The sequence below is a fragment of the Ciconia boyciana genome, chromosome 16 (assembly GCF_034638445.1).
Source record: "Ciconia boyciana chromosome 16, ASM3463844v1, whole genome shotgun sequence".
In the NCBI taxonomy this organism is placed as follows: Eukaryota; Metazoa; Chordata; class Aves; order Ciconiiformes; family Ciconiidae; genus Ciconia; species Ciconia boyciana.
Window position 1 is genome coordinate 1,053,611 of NC_132949.1, and position 24,415 is coordinate 1,078,025.

The 24,415-nt window shown below is 43.1% G+C and overlaps 1 protein-coding gene across 5 annotated transcripts in view; it reads left to right on the forward strand.

The window, feature by feature from the left end:
• The first annotated feature begins 5,184 nt into the window (after nt 1-5,184).
• RPTOR (regulatory associated protein of MTOR complex 1) overlaps nt 5,185-24,415 on the forward strand; it is a 164,049-nt gene continuing 144,818 nt past the window's right edge. For all 5 annotated transcript variants that reach the window (XM_072880878.1, XM_072880879.1, XM_072880880.1 and 2 more), the window contains exons 1-3: nt 5,185-5,884; nt 20,625-20,727; nt 23,984-24,066. In XM_072880878.1, coding sequence (XP_072736979.1) covers nt 5,723-5,884; nt 20,625-20,727; nt 23,984-24,066 — 348 coding nt within the window. In that variant the 5' untranslated portion in view covers nt 5,185-5,722. The remainder of the gene's footprint in view (nt 5,885-20,624; nt 20,728-23,983; nt 24,067-24,415) is intronic.

Sequence of the window (24,415 nt, forward strand, 5' to 3'; positions counted from 1 at the left end):
ACAATGCCACTTTAATCGAGAACAGATTTGCTAAACCAGGGCTCAGCTTTATAAAAGATAAAACTAGGATTGAAACACAGTGATCCGAAACACAGTGAGCTCCCAACATGAAGTACAGTAGGTGAAGTTCTGCCTGCGAGCATGAGTGTGTGTCTGTGTTTTAGGGGGGTGCAAAGCCAGCTAGGCAATAAGTGCCACAAAGAATTCAAAGGGAAGGATTCAGCCCGCGGGCAGGCAGATGTGGGAGTGCAACAAACAAATACCAACCAGCTAACGTGCCGTCAAAGGGAGCAGGAGCTGGAGCATCTCCCTGCACTCGCAATAAAAGCTTCCTTGGTGTTGAAATGCACAGGAGAATAAATTATCGGGGCATTTGACTGTGGGACTCCCAGTTGTAGCTTCATCGCACTAAAACGTAACGGGCATTCCAGACTGAATATAGTCATGTTTTCCTTGTTAGGCAGGCAGAGGCCTAGTCAATACAGCCAACCAAGTTGAGGACACAGCTCGCTTCACCCTGCGATTTTCAGATTAATTGCACTGCTAAGCTCTATTGACTGACTTGACTAGCTCTTCATTAACTCTAACAGAAGCCCAGACGCCTTGCTTAGACACAGGCACCTACCTGGCTAACACGTAAAATCACGCGACACACGCAGTGGTCCAGCAAATGTGGTCTAGATGAAATTGCAGCAAGTTGGATGGCGATACGAGTTATCGAGGGCCACTGTCAACATGGACGGAGCCGCGTATTCCAGAGATCCGTCTGGGGCTGGGACCTGCCTTGATAACTTCCACTGCTGACTTGGACGAGCGCTTAGGAAGCACGCTTACTAGATTTTCAGACTAAAGCTGAGTGTGCCTAGAGCATGTCAGAGGACGGGACTGGAATTAAGAAAGGTTTGGACAAACCAAAGACATCTACAAAGATTTAGTTTCACTTCAGTATGGAGAAATAAGCTGTTTCTCTGCTCACTGAGGGTAGGAATTAAGTACCTGCTTTAGTGTTTAAGGTGGAAATTAGCTGTCAAGGGCACATTGCCTGGAGAAGTTATGTAGTCTCCATCACTGGAGGTCTTAAGAGCCTGTGATACTGTAGAAATATGAACTAAACATTATAAATAAATAAATCAGAACATTAAGAACACCCACACAAGCCCAGCAGAAGCACATACGTAGCCTAGATTCTATACTCTAGTGGCGTGGGGCTTGCCATGGCCTATGGATGTTGCGAAACATTTTGCCTGAGTAAAAGCTGCAGAATTTTCTCTGTCATGAAAGAAACCAGGACCTGACACTGGACTATGGAGTGAAACGAAAAGAAGTCCAGGGGATGGCATCACTTGTAATAACTAATTTTTATGGAGATATAAATGGAAGATTATTTATGTCTCCCTTTGGTTCTTGCCCTATGGAGACTGAAATAAGGTGAGTTGCTTTGATTAAAGCATATAGCTGCAAATGATCAGAGAGCTCATGACCACCACCCTGAAGGTTTTCATTATCAGAGAGCAGGTGCCATCAGGGCCAAGTGCTTGGCAGTGCTATTTTTGAGCAAATCAATTCATTCCGATTTCCATCAAAACTTGCAAAATTAGGAATTCAAATGGAGACTGATCCCCGCTGACCTGCAGCATGTGTCCTTTAGAAAAGGATATTTGCGAGGCTTACTCAGAGATTTGATAAAGTGCAGATAATTTTTTTCATTTGATATTTACTGGCTCTGGTCAGTTCACAAATTCCCAATCACAGATTTGCTAAAACTAAATGTTATGCCCTTTTCATCACGCATTAAAAAATAACATGTATTCAGCACACAGAATATGTCATCCCAGCCAGGTCTCAGAAACTGTCACGAGAGCAGCCCCCGCTTTGCTGAGGTTGCGGGTGCTCTGCCGGGCTGGTCCCCATGCCTGCGCTGTGCCGGCTGGGGAAGCAGTAAGTCACCCCATGGGCCGGGGGTGGCGGGACCCCCAGCCCTGCCGGGATAGCTGCTCCGGGGCAGCGCAGTACCGCTCTGTCGTAGGTGGGTACACACACGCTGACCGTGCCCTGCCTCAGCCCGCTCCTGGCGGAGGCGGTGTTTCCTGACTGCAGACTCTTACGGTGGTTTATCACCCACAGAAATGGCACAGCAGCCTTAGAGAGGTCATAAGGAGCCCCTCAGGTCCCTGTTTTTCAGGGACGCCCTTCTGGCGTTCCTCTTGTTTGGGTCTTCTGCAATGCCCCAACAACGCAACCCAAATCCAACCCGCTACGCTTGGGGGTAGCAAGGGCTCCATCCTGAATCCCTGCACAAAGACTGGAGGAATATTTGTTGTGAAAACTGTGAGAAGAGCCTGTGTGTGCAGCCCCGTTAACCAGCGTGGGAGCTGGCCCTGGGCTTCCTGCTGCAGAGGACAGGGACTGGTCACAGAGCCTGAAGCAGGCGTGTACCTATGGGCATCTGCGCCCACAGGCACCCCCATAAGCATGACTGGTTTTATTCTTCTGTGGGAAGGTCTATACAGCTTGATCCAGTACAGCGTGAACATAAAGGGCTGCTAAGCCAGCACTCTGCACTTCTTTATCCTGCCAGTAAAAGGACCACTTGCATGTAGGGACCTTCTATCAGCCTATCATTCCAAGGTGAGAATAATTGTAATCTGTCAATTTAATCTGTTATTCTGCTCAGAATCTGGGGCCAGAGGGCTGACCCTGCGAGGAAATGGGGGGTCCTGATGGCAGTGACACGCATCATCATATACTGCCTTTGGTATGGAGAAGCTGGCAGCAAAGGGAGTCCTGGCCAGCAGTGACAAGAAAGGATGCAATTAAACCGGACAGGGTGGATCCACAACGGGAACAGTGAAGTGGAGAGCCGCAGGTCTCGACTGAGGTCCTCTCGGGAAGTGCGTGTCTGGGATAATGGGAGCATTGCAGGTCAGCGCTGATGCATTCAGAGCTGTGTGGGAAGTCTGCTGACAGCCTGCTCTCGCTGTCTGGTTCTCATCCCGACAGCCAAGCCGTCACTTTGGCTCTGCTCTGAGGAGTCTTCCTCCTGCCACCTTCCCTGTCCCCTTCCCCCTAGAGCCCCTATCAGGTGGAACCAAGCAGAGATGCTGGTGTGGATGGGAGGAAAGCACTGGGAGCACTGGGAGCCTCAGCGGAGCAGGGCAGCGTTTCAGAGAAGTCCCTGAAATAAAGGGGGAGGACGTGGCTGCGCAGGGGATGGGGGAACGCACGGCTCTTCCAGCACAGGCTGTGGACTTCGCCTGGCTGACCGTGAAAACACACAGTCCTTATCTTAAATAATCACGGTTTTAAAGCTGTGCGTATGGGAAGTGAGGCAGATTTGTGCTCTCTGCCCTCTGGCAGCTGTGTCCTTCAAAGGTATTTTCGGCGGCAGCTCCCGAGGCCGCACAGCAGCACGGTCTGGCGGGGTGGGCTCCGGCACACACTCCCTAAAGCTGTCGGGAGCCGGGATTAGCGACCTGCGCTGCCCAGCGCGACGGTCCATCTGTGCAGCCGCGGCGCTGGGTTAGCTGCCCTGGGCGCTCCAGTGGCTGTAATTTTTTCAGGTGGTGCGTTGGGATTGTTACTCCCATTTTGTGTAGCTGCCGTTGGTATGAGGAAATCATTAAAGGTTAGCAGAAACACAACCATAAGTGCTTTCTATGCCACGGCGATTCATTTCAGTAACAATCATATAGTTATGATCAGCCATCAGCATAAAGCGCCCGTAAAGCAATGAATCAGCTCAGTCAGTAAATCAAAGGAGCAAAGGCAAATGTTGGCCACCCCAGAGCCTCCAAGAAACGTTATTTTCCAATCTATTGTAGAGAACGGTCTTTGCATTTAAAACACTCCATGAATATAAACACACTGAAAATATTAATGAAAATTAATATGATTCTATAAATCAAATTATACATGTATTCTTTGATTTCTACTTTGAAATAATTTTACACGCTTAAAGTATTACAAATATGAATGCAGTCGGACTTGATTACTGCTAAGAGCAAACACTCCGAGGAACTTCATTAGGAGCAATATTTGATATTCATTAACCTTCAGTTTATTTGATAGCAAAGAGGATATATTCCTGAAATAATACATTTGCTTTTCCTCATATATAGAGCGAACATGAATCAGACATAATTCCGCTGGAGTCTATTGTCCAGTTTCACCACTCCCCTGCTCTTTTGCCCCAGTCTAAACGACCACACAACTGGAAGTGAAGGAAGGTCCGAGAACCGGCACTACCGGAGGAGCAGCTGTGCCTGCGCCGCAGCAGGGCGCGTTTGGGGAAACCAGGACGCACCAGTGCGATGCTCCTGCTGCTCAGAGCCAGGAGCGTGACATCACCGATTTATTTTTATCTCTGTTTAAGATGAAGATCATCAGAACTGCCATGGTAGGGCCGGGTGGCCTGGAAGGCTCGGTATGTCGCGCAGTCAGTCTTGTGCTGCTTTAAGTCATGGAAACCGAAGCCACGTTGACTTTGTGTATTCATTTTTCGGCACCTCGAAGGTAATCAATGAACTTGTCCCTTCAGCGTGGCAGGAGGGAAAATCCCTGGAGGAAACGAGGCCATCGCATCCTATGGCTCCTGAAGAAGCCCGTGGTGGACAGGCAGCTCGGCGGGGCAGGCAAACCGAGGAGCCGGCGGCGGGACGCAGCCCTGCCCTTTTGCTCTCCTGTGCAGCAGCGCAGGACCCTCACCCCGGCTCGGGCCGGAGAGGCCGCTGCCCCCGGGGCTGGGCGGCTCAGCCCCTCGCCCTCCACCCGAGCAGCCCCTCGGGCGCGCTGGGGCCGGGCTCCCCGCGGGCGCCTGTTCTGCCCTCGAAACGCCTCTTCCCCGCACGCAGCCCCAAACCGGCCCAGTCCGTGCTGCCCCCCACCCCGCGCGGCCCGCCGGGACGGGCTGTCGCTGCGCACCGCCGACATCTTGAGGCCGCGCACGGCAGGGGAAGGGCCGGGCGAGCCGGGGACTTTCACCCAGGCGGTCCCCGCCCGCTCGGAGGACCAGCCCGTTTTAAGCCCTGCGGCTCCCGGGAGGGCTCCCGGGGGGGCTCCGGGAAGGCTGCCCGAGTCGCCCGGCCCGCGCTAGGCCCGGGACAGGCCACGCTGTAACCATGGTAACCGCGGCTGGACCGCGGCGGCCCGGCTTGTCCCACGCGGCGGCCCGTAGCGCGGTGCATTGTGGGCCGGGGGAAGATGGCCGCCTCCTTGATGTGGTGGTGAGGGGAGTCGGGCTCTCCGGCGCCGCAGGACGAGTCTCCCCTTCTCCTCCCGCCTCCCGCCCGCTCCCGGTCCGCAGCTCGCCGACCCTCTCTCGGCCCGCCGGTGTGCGAGGGAGCTGGGAGCCGCGATGGGCCGGGCGCGGCTCCCGCCGCAGAGAGTGCAGGGCCCGCGGGGCTAGAGGCGCGAGTGGAGGCCCGGGGCCCGGTCCTCACCGGCACCTCGGCCCTCCGCGGGGCCGGACGGCGCCCCCTTCCTCGGAGCCCGGACGGGGCTGCTGTCTGCGGGCGGCGGAGGAGGGTCGCCAGGTGGAAGGCGCTGCTTCCCCCGAGCTCGTCCTTACCTGCACACCTGGGAGAGGAGCCTCCCTCTGCCCTTGCCCCGTCCTCCCCCCCGCCAGCCCGCCTCCGCGCCGCCACCAGCCGGAGGGATCCCTCGGCCCCCGCTGCGTGCTGGGCGGGAGATTGCTGCGCACTTGTTGCCCGGCACTTCCCCTCTGATGGAGTCTGAGATGCTGCAGTCGCCTCTTCTGGGGCTTGGGGAGGAGGATGAGTCTGACCTGACTGACTGGAACTTGCCTCTGGCCTTTATGAAGAAAAGGCATTGCGAGAAGATCGAAGGCTCCAAGTCTTTGGCTCAGAGCTGGAGGATGAAGGACCGGGTAATGCTCAAGGGCAGGACGGGTTTTGGAGGAGGAGTGGGGGGGACAGGTGGTGAAAAGGGAGGAGTAAGTGCTCAGAAGGCTGCTGTACTTCAAGCAGCAGCCCGCTTTCGGATGAAACGCTGGGTATGTGGTCCGGTAGCCTAACTTGCCTTTAGTTTGTGTGCCTGTCATATGGTATTAGGGGAAGCAAACATGTAGATGGGTCAAAAGTAGTAATTCCAAGCTCATGGTAATACACTTTCAGTAGCTCCCTCATTTAAGCTCTTTAAATGAAATTTGGGTACTCGGTGTTTTTCAGGAAAGACAATAAAATTAATGAGGTCTTAAAGAGCTCTCTGGGTCAGCAGGTTAATGATGCAAGCACAAGGTGCAATAAATGTAGTCATTATAGTTGTCTAGTGGTGAAGATGCAGGGAAGCTTTGTGGTTTTGAAGTTTGCCACCAGCATGTTATGTGGAATATAAAATTAAGGCATTCTGTGTGTGGAGGGAAACTGAGATTATGTGATTTTGGAGGCAGAAGATAGTTATTAGATGAAGCACTTATTGCATTAATGCAAGGTGCTTCTCATTTGCTTGAATATATGTTGCATATTAAACTGATAAAGCCAAGTGTGTCAAAGAAGGATCCCTGCCAGGGTGTCGTGAATCCTGTGTTGCGCCTGTGTCCCAACTTAAACATTGGAGTTAAAAGCAAACAAACAAAGCACCTCAGAAATGCCATGGATAATCAGCTACGCTCGTTCCATTCTTGGAATCTGCTTTGGGTTACAGAATTCCTTAGGTCTCAAAGTTGTTTTGCCCATAACTTTTGTGTTTATGAATATGTATGAGGGTTTTTTGGTGACCATATTTCTGTTATGTTTATGATCCCTCTTGTAACACTATGGAATAACTTGGGAACTGCTGTTGAAACTCCATCCTGTAATTTCTTTCCAAAGGCATTACGACCAGGCATGAGGATGCTATACATGAGTCTAAATGTTCTTAGAGGGGTGTTCACCTAAATGGTTATAGTTCTCGGAAGTTCTGGGGAAGGCTCTGGCTGAACCAGAATCATTTGACTGTGTAGAATCATGTACTAAAAATTTGACTTGGCAGATCGTTAATGGGTCGAATTGAGGTTTTTTTTGGATGTAATTTAAATGAGCCACAGAACACAAAGTTATGTGGTATGTCTTCTTTAAAGGGTTTTGGCAAATAAGAGATTTTTCTCTAGTAGACTGTGGAGGTGTGATGAGCTTGCTGATCTATTTTAGTGATCCCTCTGCCTTCCTGTGAAGCTTCCTGTTCACTTATTTCCCAATCTGCAAAGTTGTCTTTTTCTAAATCGGGAATGACTTTTACTTGATCGAGATAATCAATAGGTTGTACAGCATAAGCATGAGTAAAGTGGTAGTAATCAGCTGTCTTCTCCACATTTGTTGTTAAACGTTTCGTGTGCATGTTACAGCCAAAGAGAATCATTTCAATGAAGACAAGAGCAGTGGTTACAGTGATCATCACAGCCCAGTTCCTACCCTCCTTACTCCTGTGGAGTTACAGTTTCTTCTTCTAAGCATCCTCTGTGCTGGGAATGGTGTGCTTTTCACAAAATAGCCTGCTACTCGCTGTGAATGAGCTTAGCGAAATCAGGCCTCCAAGATATTGAGTCTTATTTTTGTAAATGAAGAAAATAAGAGCAAATGTGAAATTTTCTGTTTAGTCCTTCTGTTTTCACTGTCAGCTTGAATCAGATCACTTTTCTTTATATCAGGATCAGTGGTGCTGCTCATATGTCACTTGTATCTGGACAGCTTTATCAGGTATTGTTTGGACAAGCTTGCCATTGTGTATAATTACTTTTTGCTTAAGAACAGGTTCATAGGAATATATAGAAAGCACATAAAGACCTCTGAGAGAGGAAGAGAAGCTGATTTGAGAATGTTCAGTCTCATTACTTTTAAATCTTAACAGTTATTTTTCATGTCTTGTATTTTATTCAACTTTTTAGCTGTCATTGGATGTCTCCATGGCATTTGATGTGATAAAACAAACTTATCAGAACTTCAAATGGTGAAGGAAAGGGTCTGCAGAAGGGGTGTTCAGAATTCTGTATGGAAAATGACATTTGTTAAATATTTTCCCCTAGCTGACTCAAGTTAGGTTAATCCTGCGAAATAGTTCATAAAATCGTATAATCTGGTTTGACCTTTTGTCACACGAACAGAACGTAGAAGACTAGCTTGCTAGTTCATGCTGCTGCTGGTCACGTAGACCAACTGAAAGTGGCAGTTTGAGTGTAACGGGTTGGTCCAGCAAACCAAGCACCCGAATAGAAATGCAGGAACTTGAGATTTGTGGGGTTTTTATTATGAAGCATTTTGGAATAATAGTCTGAGGGAAGACATGCAGTAATCTGTCAGCCTTTACTGTCAGGAAGTATACTGACCTTTTGTTGATTTTTTTCTTTTTTTTTTCTTTTTTTTTTCCTTTTTCTGATTTCACTTTACTGTTTTATTATATGCTCTCTGGCATTACAAAGTAGTTATTCCTCTCATCTTGTTTTTTTAGCTGTCTTCAGAAAGTTTCCTCTCTTTCTTTTCTCTTGTTTTAGAGCATTATTCCCCAGTGATCAGAATCTTGTGTTGCAGCCATGCTTGTTTTGATCAGCATTCAAGGCCTCTGATGTCTGTCTATAGCTGCTAATCAAATTAAAGTCAACACGTAGTCACTTCCCTCCGGTCTCAATCCGGCTGTGGGTCTGTTGCATTCCCCAGTTTCCTTTACCTTCCTTTTCTTGTCTCTAGCCTCCTTTTTCCACAAGCCGGGTCTGATTGACTTAGCTGTGCTCTTATTGTTGAGATGCTATTGAAAGAGATTTTCTTGAGGGCTGGAGGGGATATACCTCTTGGTGTGAGCTGAGAGTATGGAAAGCATTCCAGTATTTTGAATTTGATAAATTGTCAAAGCTTAGGATGGGAACCATTATCTGTTTTTAAACACACCAGCCTATCTCTAAATCACAAAATTCTCAAAGGTTAACCAAAACCAAGTCTCTGTTTGCCTGAGTTGCAGGTAAATCTGTGTCATTTTTCCCCTATGAATCATGAAAACACACAGGCAGTGGCGGATTTTGCCCTTATTCATCATCTTGAGTATTCCTAGGGAGTGATCCTAGCTTTACTCTAGTTATAGGAAATGATTCACTAAGGTTTGGGAATGGAATGGCTCTTTTTTTCATCTTGCTTCACTGCTCTAAAAAACCCAAAGTTTATATGAACTTGAAGGTTCTTTAAAAGGCAGGACTCTTATGAGAGGGAAGAATCAAATAAGAAAAGTAACGAGTGGTAAATCTAGCTAAAATAACTGAACATTGTCTTGCCTCCCCCCGCCCCTTTCATCCAGAAGGACTGCTCTGAAAACATTTAATCCTTCGTCTCCTGCTGTCATGGACTACATATGCCATCAAAGTGACACTGCTTTGATCTATTATTTATTTAAAGAATATTTTTAACACAAGAGGGTTGGAATTATGCTTTGTGTATTGAATTAAATCTCACAGCTTCAGTAGCAACCAAATCATGAAACTTGATTTAAATAAAAAGATTTCAAATACACAAGGTTTTACTGACAAGTTGCTACTAAATTCAAAATATTTAAATTAAGATTTGCTGTACTTATATTGATTTCTAAAATAAGCAGAGAGCAACAAAGCTGGTTGTAATAGTTTTACTTTAACATTTTTTTCCTGCTGCCTCATAACTTGCTGAGTGAGAATTAAATCCTGTTTTTATGAGAAGAGGAATACACAATTAGGTTTCTATGGAATGCAGATTAAAGCAGGGCCGCATACAAATGTGCTTAATTCAGACAAGCAGAGTTTACCTGCCTGCATGGTGAACGTTGCGTGTGTCAAAGGAAATTAATGAAGGATAGTAGCATTGGAAGTTTGTGCGCATCATTTCAGCTTGAAATAGTTGTTTCAATCTACGGAGGCTTTCCAGGCCTCCTGGAATGTGTGACGGACGTGGCTTGGCTACTGCTTGCTCTTAGAGTGCTGGAGGCTCATCTGCCCCATCGCTTCGAAGTTGAGTTTAGTGTGTTTCTTGTGAGCTGAAACAAGGCAGCAGGGATCTTGTGGGGGGAGAGGGTGGGAGTCCGTGTTTTGGCAGCAGCCTTCACTTTAATTTGACTTATTCCATCTTAAATTTTTCTTTTCTGTTTGCTTCTGCATGATCACAGACTATCAACTGTGCTCATGTTTAGGAAACTCATAACCCAGTAAGTAGTCTGGGGTCTAACCCAAATGATATGTAACTTCCGTTCTTCCCCTGGTATGAAGATAAACTCTGAGGAAGACTATCTTGGAGCACTTTGCTTTGATTCTATAGTGTGGCCCTGAGAACTGGTAATGGTGTGAATCTCCCTCTCTTCTAGGTCAGTGGTTGAAATCCATTTTAGTTCAATAGTTACTGGAAGCGGCAATTGCTGTCCAGCGAGGTGTGTGAATTGAGTGGTAGCGTAGGGCACCTGCTGGTTTACAAACATCTTTAAAAACAAGGCAAAACCCAGCTTCTCCCCGAACTGAACCCCCTGCTGTAAGTAATGAGCACTGTCATCCAAGTTATAGATTTGTATCTTCTCTTACCTAGAACAAAGATCACTTTGAATTAAGATGGTTGTGTATTGATCGGATAGAGTTGGGAAGCTCACGCTCTATCTGCCACTATCTACAAGTGGTTTTATGTCTAAGCAGAGAGAGGACTTTGATTAACAGCTCTGAAGAGTACAGCTAGTCACATATTTTGAAAGAAGAGGATCTTACCTTCATGCACCAGTGGGAAACGCTGAAGTCTTCAACTTGGTCAATCTCTTTCTCATCCTATGAATTTTCTCACTTCATCTGAGATCTAGGGGGTGTAAAATGAATATTATTTGGTAGCTACTGGCAGTGCAATCCGTTCTTCCCATGAATGCTCTACTTAATCTCTTCCAATACCACAGCTATTGTGTCAACTTTAATCAGACCACGCTAATGGTAGGACGATGATGTGGTAATTTAGTATTTTGCTATGGAGGGCATTAGGCTTTAACTTCTGTTGTATACTTAATTATCTTAGGTGGAGCGTTGGGATAACTCCATTAGTTTATGCAATTTCTTATACCGAACGTAATCCAGGATTTGATTTTTCATAATATTGTTGTGAGGACTTTTTGCAAGATAATAAGTAATTTTTTTATGATGTTGAACATAGGGAATAAATGCGAATTTGCACATTTGCGAATTTCTACTTCTACTAGTTAGGTGGGAAAGAAAATAGTTTTTGTAAATCTAAAATTTTAATGGCTTAATATACAGAAATGTCCAGGAATCTTATTCCCTTAAATAGCTTCCTGAGAGTGCTTCATTGTAATTATGTTCGCAATATGAGTAATAAGTGATAGAAGTGCAGTGTAATGTGTGGGAAAGGAGCTGACAACATTATCACATGCAAAGATAATTTTAGAGTGGGGAGAGACTTCACCGTTAGCAATTGGAATGACAGAAAAGAACTACATCTGTGTTTCTCCATTCAAAAAAATGCAAGGAGAGAATACATATTATATATATGTGCTTAATTTTTGTCTTGGAGACTAGTGTTGCTGCACGACTGAGCGTATAGTACTTGGAGAGGAGTTAGGCACTTATTGCTACTTAAAATCAACATATATGTTGTGGTGGCTAATTACCCTCCTGCCCCCCAGCATGTTTATAGAAATTTGAAAGGCCTGTGAATAGCAGACAATGAAAAAAATATACACCTTGAAAGAGATACAGAAGTGCTGGACTATTATTGCAAATTGCATACTTTAATTAAAAAATATTTATCATTGTATGAGGCTTTTCCTCTAATTTCTCAAGTGTGGCAAATGTTAATAAACATTGGTAGAACCCTAGTGCAGTGGTACATCGCCAGATGGTAGTGGGCTGCTTCGCACAAAGCTCTTGTGGAGAAAGCTGTGAAACATCTGTTCTGCTGACAACTACCACTTCTTTATTTTGGCACTGTCTATGTTTCGATAGTTGAGAGACTGAAGGTTATGTGAATGCTTCAGAAATGCTTTGTTAATGCTTCTCTGGTTCTTCTGTTCTTCTCTCTGCCTTTGTGTAGATAGAGAAATTCAAGGACACCAGGCTTCCTTGGAGTTTCATTTTTGTTTGTCTCCATGGGTTAAGTAGGTTTTCTGGGAAGTTTTGGAGTTTTGGTTGTGTTTTTCTCTCTGAGATGTTGTTTTAATTGGCTTGCTGCTGTGCTGATCTTCTACCCTTGAACGTTTCCGAAGGTGACTGTTAGCATAGCATGGCTGTGGGTAACTGAGGGAGGCTATCGATTGTTCTCTGTGTCTCATAGCTTTAACTGGCATTTCCAAGTAGATTTGATAAACCCAAGATGTTTGTCTTGCTCTTCTATTCCTCTATAAAGAATGTACTTTAGACAAATTATCTAATGAAATACTTAACAAAACCAGAGTCCTGTTAATAGCATTCTTTAATACAATGCTGTGGTGTGGGATACAATAGGCGGCGGATGGGCTCAGGGCCTGAAGAGTTCTTTTTTACCTCTTTGTCTCGGTGGCTCTACCAGTGTTTCTACCATCACCAGTATTTTTACTTCTGTCTTTGTATTTATTTAGTTATTCTTGCTGTGTTGGGGCAGGGTGATGTACAGCCAGAGTAGCTTTTGGTGGGTAGGGGATGAGAGCGGCAGTGTAATTAGTGCTGTACTCTGCGGAACAGTGCCTCAGAGGTGTGTGAAATAGTCTGTGGTGAAAGCGATGATGTGAGTCATTCCATCCCTCGCTGTGCAGCCTGCCGTCTGCATGGAGCTCTGCATTCGTGGCTGTCCCTCTGCTTGCCTTCCCTGTAGTCCGACAAAGCCTCAAGAAGGGGCACAGTCTACAGCATGGTTTGCTCTGAGAAGCTTGATTGTCTTCCCTCGGTGATTCCTCCTCTCATGCCCGTTATTCCACGGCACATCAGCAGTAAGAAGTTTAAAGCCCTTGAAGTGATCAGCAGGTCAAGCCTTATTAGGCAGGGGGACAGTGTTCTGTACCGTATGGCGCTCAAATACAACCAAATGTCTTCATCTTTATGTTCCTGACACTTCAGCTGAAATTATGGACTTGATCTTGTCCTTGTCATTTTCTCCTACTTGCTCCTGCAAGCTCAGGAAACTTACTATTTTAAAAAGTTATTTTAATTTAGTGAAGTTGGCTGTAGCTCAGGGGCTCCACTTAAAGGGGATAGTGTGATTCCTGATCAAATGTATGTTGTATGGAATGTAGTATTGACTTGTTGGAGATCTAAAAATGTCTTCCAGGAATAATTTGAAATACTAGTTTGTAAGGAAGATCTGAAGATGAGGAAGTAAGTCAATGCATAGGAAGATGGACTCATTTTTAAAGATAGTGCTAGACAGGAGTGGCAATGTGGTGGAATGATGAAAAGAAGCCTGTACAGAATGCAAAGCAGATAGAGTTGTGTTGAGGTGAGAAGGAAAGCCATTGTCGCAGATCAAATGAGGAATAACATCTAGAAAATGCCTCTTGTTGGTTCTTTTTGCATATTGTATAAAGAAAGCAAAGATCATAGGAGCAAAATATTTGCTTCCTATTACTTTTCATTATTTATAAGAGATGATTGGCAGGGACAAGAAAACACCATTTTGGTTATATGCATCTAAGCAGTGGTTGAAGGGCAATATTTTGATGCTTTGCTATGGCAGAGTGAATCGGCCTGCTTGACTTTGTAGTTTTTAAGCTCCAGAGCAGTTCTGTCATGCACGATTACCTCTGATCTCCAAGGGCACCTTCGGAAGCTGAGGTTGCCGGGCCATAGCATGTCAATTGGTATTATTCCCTATCAGACAGAGAAGATGCACGCTGTTCTCGGAGCAAGTAAATAGGAAGTGTATATGTATATCTTGGGTATTGATTGACAGTAGTAATTCATCTACAAGTGTAAGCAGTGCTTGTAAAGCAAATAGTGAAGCCAGCAGTTAAAAGTCTGTTTTATGAGGAGCTGTGTTAGCATTAATGACTCCTCTTGAACTTTGTGTAGTAGCTGCATTCACTGGGTAAACGAACATGTCGGACATAATAAACCTCTGAAGAAAATTCGTAGTATTATTGCAGAATACAGAGGTTAGAAAAGGAAAACAAACACTAAGGAGGGGTTGTTCTAGGAATCCAGTGTATGCTGTCACAACAGTCACAGCAAGAACCGACCTTTTGGGCTACAGATGGCTGAAGACTACCTGCAGAGATGTTGAATTATTAATGTTAACTTGAAGTATTTCTTTGCATTTTACTATTTTTATCACTGTGGAGAAGCACACTGAGATTTTTTTTTTTCCATAAGAATTTATTTCTCTTAAACTTTGTATAAAAAAAACTTCCTTGAAACTGAAAGCTCTTCCTTTTTAGATGTTTTACCTTGCAAATGTTACAGGTGAGCTGAAGAGGACTGGCACATCTCTCTTCTTTTGGTATTTGACCCGCTAAAGGGAAGATAGATTAAAAAAGAAGAGCACCACTTGATTCTCAATCATTTCATACAGTCTGCTGTGGAATGAGTGTAGAAGGGTACCAAATTAGAGCTTGACGGTGTACGTGACTGCTCAAAGGGCGATGCGTCAGACTCCACTTCTGCAGCAAGGATCTATATTCCTTCTGCCTGTTTGCCGGGTAGCAAGAAGTCATGTACATGTGGGATACGTTCTGGCTGAGTCACTCCCTTCAGAAGCCTTTCTTCGATTTTGTGTGCAGTTGTGTGATCAAGTGGACCGGGAGGGTCAAGGTTTTGTTTGCCTGTTCAAAATTTTCAGCCTTTTCACCAGCTGATTTGCAAACTGGCATTCCTCAGTGGTGTGTTTTCTGCCTAAGCCCTGGAAATGATGCCTGTGCTGTTAGAGAGCACCTGGACAAAGTGGTGCCACTTGTCACCTCTTATCTGGGAGCCTGAGAAGCTGCCAGACGTTCAGGATGCCCATCCCCTCCCGTGGCTGATGGGCCGTGAGTCCCGTCAGCCCCAGAAGAACCCCACTCAGTTAAGCAGGCAGCTTGCTGCAAGAGGCCACCTTGCCGTGGGAAAGCCTGCTGGGTGCAACATGTTGCACCTGTGGGTGCAACATATAAACGCTTGGGAAAGAGAAAACATGGTTTTCTGGGTGTTGCAGAATGATCTGTAACTGAAACTCCAAAGGGAGAACAATGTTTCGTGTTGCTGAATATTGCTGTTACTGCTCAGTGTTGAGAACTCCTTGTTGAAGTACTTAATGCATGTCTCTCAAACAGTTAATGTTTGAGAGTTGCCTGTGGAACACCTAGCTGGTTTTGCACTAAACCTGTGTAGATGTATATAAAGAAAAACGTCCAAAAGGAAGTCTTTAGGAAGGGAATGAATGTACTGAACAAGCCGGCAGAATTGAGCCTGCTGGCCAGGGAGGATTCCCGAATGAGACGGATATGAGGATTTCTCAATCTGGAAATCTGTCCCAGTGTTTGTATTTAATGCTGATAAGTTCACCCTCAGCTCTGTAAAATAACATAGCAGCATATATTTTATGTTTAATGCTGACTTAATCTTGTGTTTGTATTAACTCACAGAAGCAATTTTAACTTATTGGCATAAAACCACTCAGGTTATAATGGTTGAGTGTTCATCTGTGTAATGTTTAAACAGAAATTTTTCAGCTTGAAAGTTGCAGTGTAGAAATAAAATATTTATGGGTTTTAAAACGTCCATTCTGAAATGTTAGGTGAAGGTCTTACCACAAAATGCAGAATTTCTCGTAAATTGATTGACTGACTTGTTCTTGGTATTACTTGAGTTAGAAGATAAAACTCTTCTTAGCTGCTAACCCTGTTCTTGCTTAGCCTATAACAAATCTTTAGTGACTGATGAAGTGGGGTGTCTCAGTTACCATCTGGACTGGAATTACTCTCAGGTATGCTACAATAGGATAGGTTGGGCTCCCTGTGATGATGGAACTTCAGGGTTTCAATCAAAACCATTCACATGAAGATAATGTAATGTTTTTTGTAGCTGAAAATAACTACAGAAATAGCACTAATTTTGGCTTAAGGTACCTACAGGTAACGTTACTCTCTCATCTGCAAATCTGTTTTGTCTCAAAATGAAATAAGAGGTGAATTAAAAATATTTTACAAGTTCTCTGTTCTTTAGTATGATATGTAAATTTTAATGTCAAATGCTTTAATAAGCATCTTTTCTTCTGAATAGACACGGAACTACCTCTATTCACTTACTCCCATTTCTGATGGATTTAGGGTTTGAATTCAATACTGTTACTTCTCAGGAGGAGCTTTTTGACTGAGTGGATTTTCCATTTAAGTATTGCAGGTTGTGACCCGGAGTTATTAAATAATTTTAAATTGGATGCAATGCAAAGTTGTGAATTGTATCCAATTTTCTTTTCTTTCTTTCTTTTTTTTTACATACAAATTAAACTATATAGTCTACAGTAAGAGCTTCTATGGTTTTGAACTTGAGCCTTTGCTGAGAAAGCATTTTGGATATTGGTTTTCCTAGAAGCTTGCCAAATATTCTTATGCTTCATTTTTTAATTCTAACAGAAGTCCATTGAAATGTATTCTGGTGGATATATTCTTGAAATATTGAAAAGAAAATTTCCACTGTCTTAGTGACAGATGAGAATGTCCTAGTACTTCTTGTATTAAGAAGCTTTAAATATGCTACGAAGTTTCTGGTAGTACGTTCCAAACCAGTTTAGAAATGTGAAAAGCATTACTTGGTTTCTTGGGCTTGAGTTTTCTTTTGATCTGTAATGATTCAACGTCATAGATGGATGTTGAGTAGGAGTCAGAGGGGAGTATGAGAGAGCTGTAATTCTTACTGAAGATGTGCTCTTTATTAGCAGAACAAATAGTCGTGAAGTATAATACTTTACGTCCTTTGCGGGGAGGTAGGCAGAGGGGAAATAACCCCATTTGTCTTTGGGATCAGTTAGACCGTTACTTTTCATTACCGGTTTGCTGTCTGTTTTCAAGGAGAAATGCTTATTTAAAACACAGAACTTGGGAATAGAAAATAAATATCAGCCTGTTCAGCATAAGTCACAGATCAGACATTACTAGTAAAATATTGAAAAATAAGTCAGTATTAGACCACAAATGGGAAACAATAAATAAATGAGACAGAAAGGATTGTTTGGCAGAATACTTTCTCTTGAAAGAATGATTTGTATGGTTTCCCTTCTAATAAGTTATTTTGTCCTGTAATTTTCTTTGTTTCCTTCTGGGTTTTTAGTGCCTCTTTGCTAGCGTGTGATTGCTTCTGGGATGTTTGTGCTCTCGAACACCCTGCAGCACCGTGTTCTTTCTGGGGCTGCGTGGACTGGCTGCGGATGCAGCGTACTGAAAAGGTGGCCTTGTGCGCAGGTTGAAGCTCAGTCAGTGCAGGTAGTTCTGTAATGGTCAGATGTTTTGTGGTGGTGTGTGGGGGGGGTTGTGTTTTGTTTTTTTTTTTTTTTCCTTCTCCCAGATCGTACTGCTGAGCACTAATATTCTCAACAAATGTGCATAGTTGGTACACAACACTTCTATGCTGCTTGAAATAGTAAAGGGCTACCTATTTAAGATCTTTTGTTAAATGTGATTCCTTTCTTATCTTTGCCTAGTACACAGGTGGGTCAAGCTAAAAGTCTCAACAGGAACTGTGTGCCTCTTGCTGTCTTGAGCACATTCGATGGGTTTTGGGAAAGGGGAGGCAGGAAAAGGTGACACTAATCATCTTGAAAGGTGTTGCTTTCTAAATGAAATGCTTTCCTTATCTTTTGTTATCTTCTCGAAAGGAATAGAAAGGTTTCAAATTGCATGTTGTACTAAGTATTTATTGCAATATTGAATCGACATGATGTTTTCATTGGTGCAGTAGTCAATACTGTACATGAAATAGGTGAGCAGGAAGAAAGCCAGGTGCCCTTGCTCTGGAAAAGTAACGCACTGAAGTACTGGGTGCCAGACATCTGTGTTACTGGGTAGAAAGCTTTAAAAATCTGTCCCTTAGGTTTTAAGACTAAAGGAAACTATTTTCATCCATTACCACTTATGTACGGCAGCCTGCATCATGTATGAGCTAATCTGTTCACAGAGCCCAGTAATGGATGTCCTGGTAACTGGAGGTGCACGGAGCTTCCAGGTCACTTCTGATCACTTAAAAATCAGGCCATTTTTATAACATACAAATTTTTCTACTGAATGAATTGAAAAATTTAAAATTTTGGAACTATTCTTCCTTTCACTAGTGCTGGGTATTATTTTGTTACCTTGAAAATCATAGAATCGTTTAGGTTGGAAAAGACCTTTAAGATCATCTAGTCCGACTGGTAACCCAGCGCTGCCAAGTCCACCACTAAACCATGTCCCTCAGCACCATATCTACCTGGCTTTTAAATACCCCAGGGATGGTGACTCCACCACTTCCCTGGGCAGCCTGTTCCAGTGCTTGGCAACCCTTTTGGTGAATAAATTTGTCCTAATATCTAATCTAAACCTGCCCTGGCACAACTTGAGGCTGTTTCCTCACTGTATCTGTTTCCTGAAAATAACTCCTAGTGTAGCAGTGTGCGGCTCCCCAGCTGGGGAAGAAGTCTTGTGTCCTTTTGTGGGGGTCATGGATTCTCCATGTGTGGTTTGGATTGGGAGGTAAATCAGTCAATACTTGGATGTTGAAGTAACTTTTTTAACTGGGTGCAGTTCTGGTGAACAATGTCATGTGTGCCTGTTACCTTTGTAAATACGTTGGGTTTTTGTGGCAGCTGTTGTAGGATGGTTTTTATTGGAGTCGTTATTGTAGTGAACCACCAGTGAGACCTTGGTGCTGGGCCCTGGAAAACCAGGGCGGCAGTTGCCCTGTGTCTGGAATAAATTATTTTCTAAACAAAGCAAAAAATGAGAGGGAAGGGTAAGATGTGCGTGAGCAACGTGAAAAGCGTCAACAATTGCTGGCACAGTTTATTTTTGAGGGTAGTGGTTTGGTGTTGATAAAATAAGGGAAGGAAAGCAAGGGGAAAAGAGAGATGAAAGCAAAAGGTAAGAGAAGCAGATAGAGGGGGAGGAGGATGGAAAAGACTTCCGGGGGAGAGGAATGAGTCGGGTTGGCTGTCAGCACAGACATCTGCTCTCCATCGGGAGCCCCCGGCTTTGGTTGCAGGCAGCCGAGTCGTGGTGGTGTTGCCTGACTGCTCTCGGCTGGTGATCTCGGTCAGGGTGCTGCCTGACTGCTCTCGGCTTTGGAGGACCAAGCTGCATCTTGCAGCTGATCCTCATTTTGCCACTAACTATACTTTACTATGTATTATTCTCAATTTTGGTGAAGTACTCTTAGTGCATGTGTACTTAGTGCTAAACTTCAGGTGTGGACCTTTTCACCCGATCTATGTGCGCTCCCTTGTGAAATGCTACTGAGGGAATCCCCATTAAGACTCTTGTTTTCATCTGTATTCTGGAAAGTGCTGCTTCCTCCTTGTTAACTCATGGGGATGAGTAACTCCTACATCATTGCAGGGTTTTGTTAGCAAGAACATAGTTTGGGATGAAGCCATTAACCAGAGTTCTTGCTAATTTTTTACTCCGGGTTGCCCATCATAGACATGGGAGTGAGCAGATGCTGAAGAAATTCTGTCCTGATGTAGAACCTGTCCCCCCCTCCTTGGTGTGAACAGTGTCTCTCTGCTCCAGTTTCCAGTTTCTTTATAAATTATACATTTCTGTGGCTCTAGGTTTTTCTGTAAGTGTGGGGTTTGGATTTTTTTCTTCTTTTTGCCTGCTGTTCTGAATTGTAATGAGCACCCTGGGGAAGTGGAAATGCGGGTGGCCTTGCTTCAGACAAGCAAGGAAGTGCTGAGCACCTGATGGAAGTACCGTAAGCCACCTTACTTCAATTGTTTGGTTTAGGTATTGGGATGAGGGAGTTTAGAAAAGAGCATAAAGATGTGAAACAATAATTTTCAAGCAATATTTTTAACTGGCCATAGTGCTTAGTCATTGGTTTAATGCAGCTTTTTGGTCACAGGTAAGGTATCAATAAGTTTGGATTTTGTATGTTTGTGGTGCCCCTTGTGGCTACAGAAGCATGTCTAGATGTCAGTTCTACGGGGCTGATACTGAAGCAGCAGCTATAGGCAAGACCAGGAAGGGGAGCCAGGTGATGATTTGTCCTAAAATCAGAATATCCAGGATAACTAACGTGAAGAAAACAAAACAAAACAAAATAGACTAAATATTTTGTTATGGTTTGGTTGGTCACTTGGGAGTTCTTCCCTTGTAATGCTTTTGGTTTTAATATTAGAGAGGACATACGATATTCTAATAATGATCAGGGATGCTGAATAGCATGTTCTCATGTTTTAGTAATGTATTTCAGTTGGACAATGACTAATTTAAGATAAGTAGCAGAAGTCCAGTGGTATCCATTTCCATGCTCTATAGAAGAAGAATGGGCTCTGGAAATAATAATAATGATAGTAACGTAAAATCTAAGTACTGTTCTATTTAAAAAAAAAAAAAAAAGAAAAATCAGTCATGCCTTGCTTAAAATAGTCTGTGTTAAAGAGCAGATAACAAAGCTTTGTTGAAACCCTTCAAAGTTATAGTAGTGGGAAAATTTCAACACAAGTGAAAACTGATTTTGTTTCTACGCTAAGTAAGGATTTTATTGTCTGTCTTTGCAGATGAAGACTGTTAGTGTTGCCTTAGTTTTGTGCCTAAATGTCGGTGTGGACCCTCCTGATGTGGTGAAAACAACTCCCTGTGCCCGTCTGGAGTGTTGGATCGGTAAGTCTCGAGAACTTCCAAGCTCCAGCTAACTCTGAGTCTTATAAATACTGAGTTATAGCATATACAGTAATAGCAAAGTTGTGTGTTTCCTGGGCTTAAAACTAGGGTGAACAAAAGGAAATCTGGCACCTGATTTCAGTGTGTCTGTATGAGTTAATTAAGTGTCCAGCAGTAACTGCTGCCATAGGTCATCTCTCTGGCTTTATTCTGAGGTGAGACAGCATGGAGAAAAAAAGCTGCTAAATAGCTACTTAGCTTTCTTTTAATTGTTGTAGATTTATAAATATCTAAGGAAATCTCTGAGCAGTAACATCTTTAGAGTACTGTGATCTCCAAAAGTTTAAAATTACCCTGCATCATACAATGGAGAAATAAGTTTTTGTAAAATGCATGGACTTTACTGCATGTTGAGGTGGCTGCTCTGGGGCTATTTTAATTGGGATCATGAATTCAGATGACCCGGAATGATTCCCAAGGATGTCTTGCCAGCAGTTCCAACACATGAGCTTGCTGCTTTGATGCAGTGTTGGACTAAATTCCAAGTTTTTTGTTAAGAAACGGAAAGTTCCCTTGGTTTTGGAGATCAAGTCTGATTATCAAGGTGAGACAAATCTGAAGTAATATTAGAAGGAAATGCCTTGTGTAAGAAAGCTTTCTAAGAGAGATTTGTTTTTTGTCTAGGAATTGAAAATGTTCAGTCTTCAGCAAGTACCGTGCAGAGCACTGTAATCCTAAACTCTGGGGCTTATGATAGGCTGTAGAAGCAAATTAATCATTGCACAAACTGAATTTCTTTAAAAACATTCAGAATGTCTTGTTTTCTAACCTTGACTTACCTGCTCTATGAATCATAGTGTCTCTTTTTTTTTTTTAAACCTAAAAATGCTGATGACTTTAAAGCAGTTAAAAAGCCACGAGCATGCACTAACAAATACATCTATTCAGTGGAGAGAACAGCTCTCATTTCTCATTGATACACGAGTAGAGAGCAAAGAGAATGAGGAGCGTTGCAGAGTCATTAAAATAAAGTTATTAGTGATCATCAACAAAGCAAATTTTGAATGCAGTTTTTAATTAAATTTTTAGTGTGTGTATATATACACAAGTACTCATTTCCATTTCTAGCCAACTTTAAATTTCTGAAAAAGGTAATTGCAAAAATATCCGCTGTGTTTTCTCCTTCTATACAACAGTCTCAAGAGAAGCTAATGGTGTGTATTGTGGAAACATAATGTCTTTGCCAGATGTGCAAGAAAGCGTAGAAATAATTTTGGTGCAATTGCTGCTATTTACAACTGAGCTGAGATCACCAGCTTGTGACCTCTGGCAACAAATGGCCATCGCAGTCTCAGACAAGAGCTGGTTGCAGTTCTCGCTGTACTTTCCAGATGCACCCTTAGAACACCTGAAGTGTTTTCTTTCTCCAGAATTAAGCCTTAGCTGACATCTGTGCTACAGAGTCAACCTGGCACCATTTAAGGCACAGAGAGCTTCATGTCGCAATTATACCGAAGGTATCTTGGCCTATGTATCTTCAGGCCTTCGCTGCCCTTACATATACACTCAACAAGGGAGGCTGAAAGCCCATGTAATGACTGTGGCGGCATGAGCTTTATTTAGGAAAATAATTTGTTTCCATTGTTTGGCTCTTGGAATGGCACCAGTGTACTTTATTTTCATATAAAGGGTATTGTTAATAATGCTAATTACTCTGAAGGCACTCCAGAGTCCATAAACTACATTGCTCTGCTGTCAAAGTGCATGTGAAGTATTTTAAATTTATTTTTCTGAAGTTCAGTTTGGTCCTTTTGAAGAACTCAAAAACAAAAAAACCCTGATGTGTTTATGCTATTTTTTTGTTTCCTTTTTTTAATTTGAGCAGTAGCTAATGGCATATTAACTAACAAAAGATGTTATGAGGCAGCGTGAATACTTTTGGGGGATTACTGTTCAACATCTCAAGGGTGTCTGCTTGAAACTCGCCTTAAGTAGCACGGGGACTACTGCAGTTCAGAGCAGCAAAGGCTGCTGCAGTCTGCAGAGACCTTCTGAAAGGTGCGTCAGCAGGGGCTGAAGCGCAGGGTGCGCAGTGGGGAGTGGGTGCCCGTTCCGTCCTGGAGACGGCTCTGGCGAGGCTGCTGGAGCAACAGCCGCAGCTGAGCCAAAGGAAGTAGGCAGGCTTCTTGAGGTCTGAGCGGACAATTTGCTACTGTTTGTGTCTGTTTTGGAAAGGTGTAACTGGTATGCTCACATTACCTTAAATCTTTCTACGAAAGTATACTAAAATTTAAATAAGATCCTAGCTTGTATTCATTTACGAAAAATAACTCAAAGTCCTGCTTTCATCCTACTTCATTATATTTTGTTTCTAACAGTACAAGTTAGAATATTTGTAAAGATTAAAAAAAAAAAAACAAACTTCATTGATTTGGTTAAATGCTTTTAAAATAATTTATATTAAATTGCAAAATATTAGCTTCTAGTGTTTTTGAAACTTGTTAATAGTGTCAATTATATAGCCGTGGTTTTTTGAATAAAGCTCATAAGCTGAAATTGTATCGGTATGTATGGATGGTGGTAATTATCTAGTGATAAGATTAACTTCTTAAAAATTACAAATGGCGTATGATCTCTGAAGCAGTGAGCAATGGAAGTAAATGAAGCAGGATTTTGCATTCATCAAGAAAAAATGTTTATCATCAAATATTTAACCCATTTAAATTCTTGTCATTATTTACTATAGAAACCTTTTTTCAGTATTAAAAGAAACAAATGTTATGCCTCTCCTATCTTTCAAAACAAAATTGTATTTATTACCTTAGCAAGAGTAATCTTTTTCCAAATTTGACAGTCTTTAATGGTTTTTAATTTGTACTTGAGTGAAGAATTTGGGGATAACTTTTGGGTATTGCACCCAAGTAAATTCCATGGAGAATGTAACGTTTATGAATTTGAAATTGAATGCATGAAAGGAACCTGCTTTAAAACATCATTAAACAATCTTTCTTGCAAGCAGAACACTGGAGAGCGAAAGTGCAGAGAGCTTTTGGCTTCTTTCTTCTGCAAAGGGGGGTGGTCTTCGTGCTTTGATGTAGCCTTTGGTCTCCCAGGTTGTAGATCTGGATTTCACAGAAACACAATGTGGAGTAGCTAAAGGCTTAAATGCACATCGAATTGGAAATAATTTCTGCTTCTTGCCAAGCTGAGTCATTCAGTTGTGGTCAAAAATACTAATTTGTATTATGTTTCCTAGATCCTCTGTCAATGGGTCCTCAAAAAGCTCTGGAAACCATTGGTGCAAACTTACAGAAGCAGTATGAAAACTGGCAGCCAAGAGTAAGTATTCCTTGGGCTTCCCCTCTGCAGCTATAGACATGATGCTCCTTCACGCTAACATTCAGCGGAGGCTGAAAACTGAGATACGTGTCTGTCAGGTGGCATGGTGGTCTTGTAGCATTTGTTGCTTCCTTCATCCATCAGTGTGAATAAATTCTTGCAAGCTGTCAAACTTTGGATCTTTCTAGCTGATGCCCCTCTTGGCTAGTGCTTTCTTTGATCACGTCTGGGGTATTTGTTTAAAGTACTAAGCCCTACAGTGATATATTAGTTTTTTTATTTCGCTTCCTCTGACTTTATTGTATTTTTGAGATGTTCTGAAGTTTTTCACTCTGGGTTTATAGTTTCT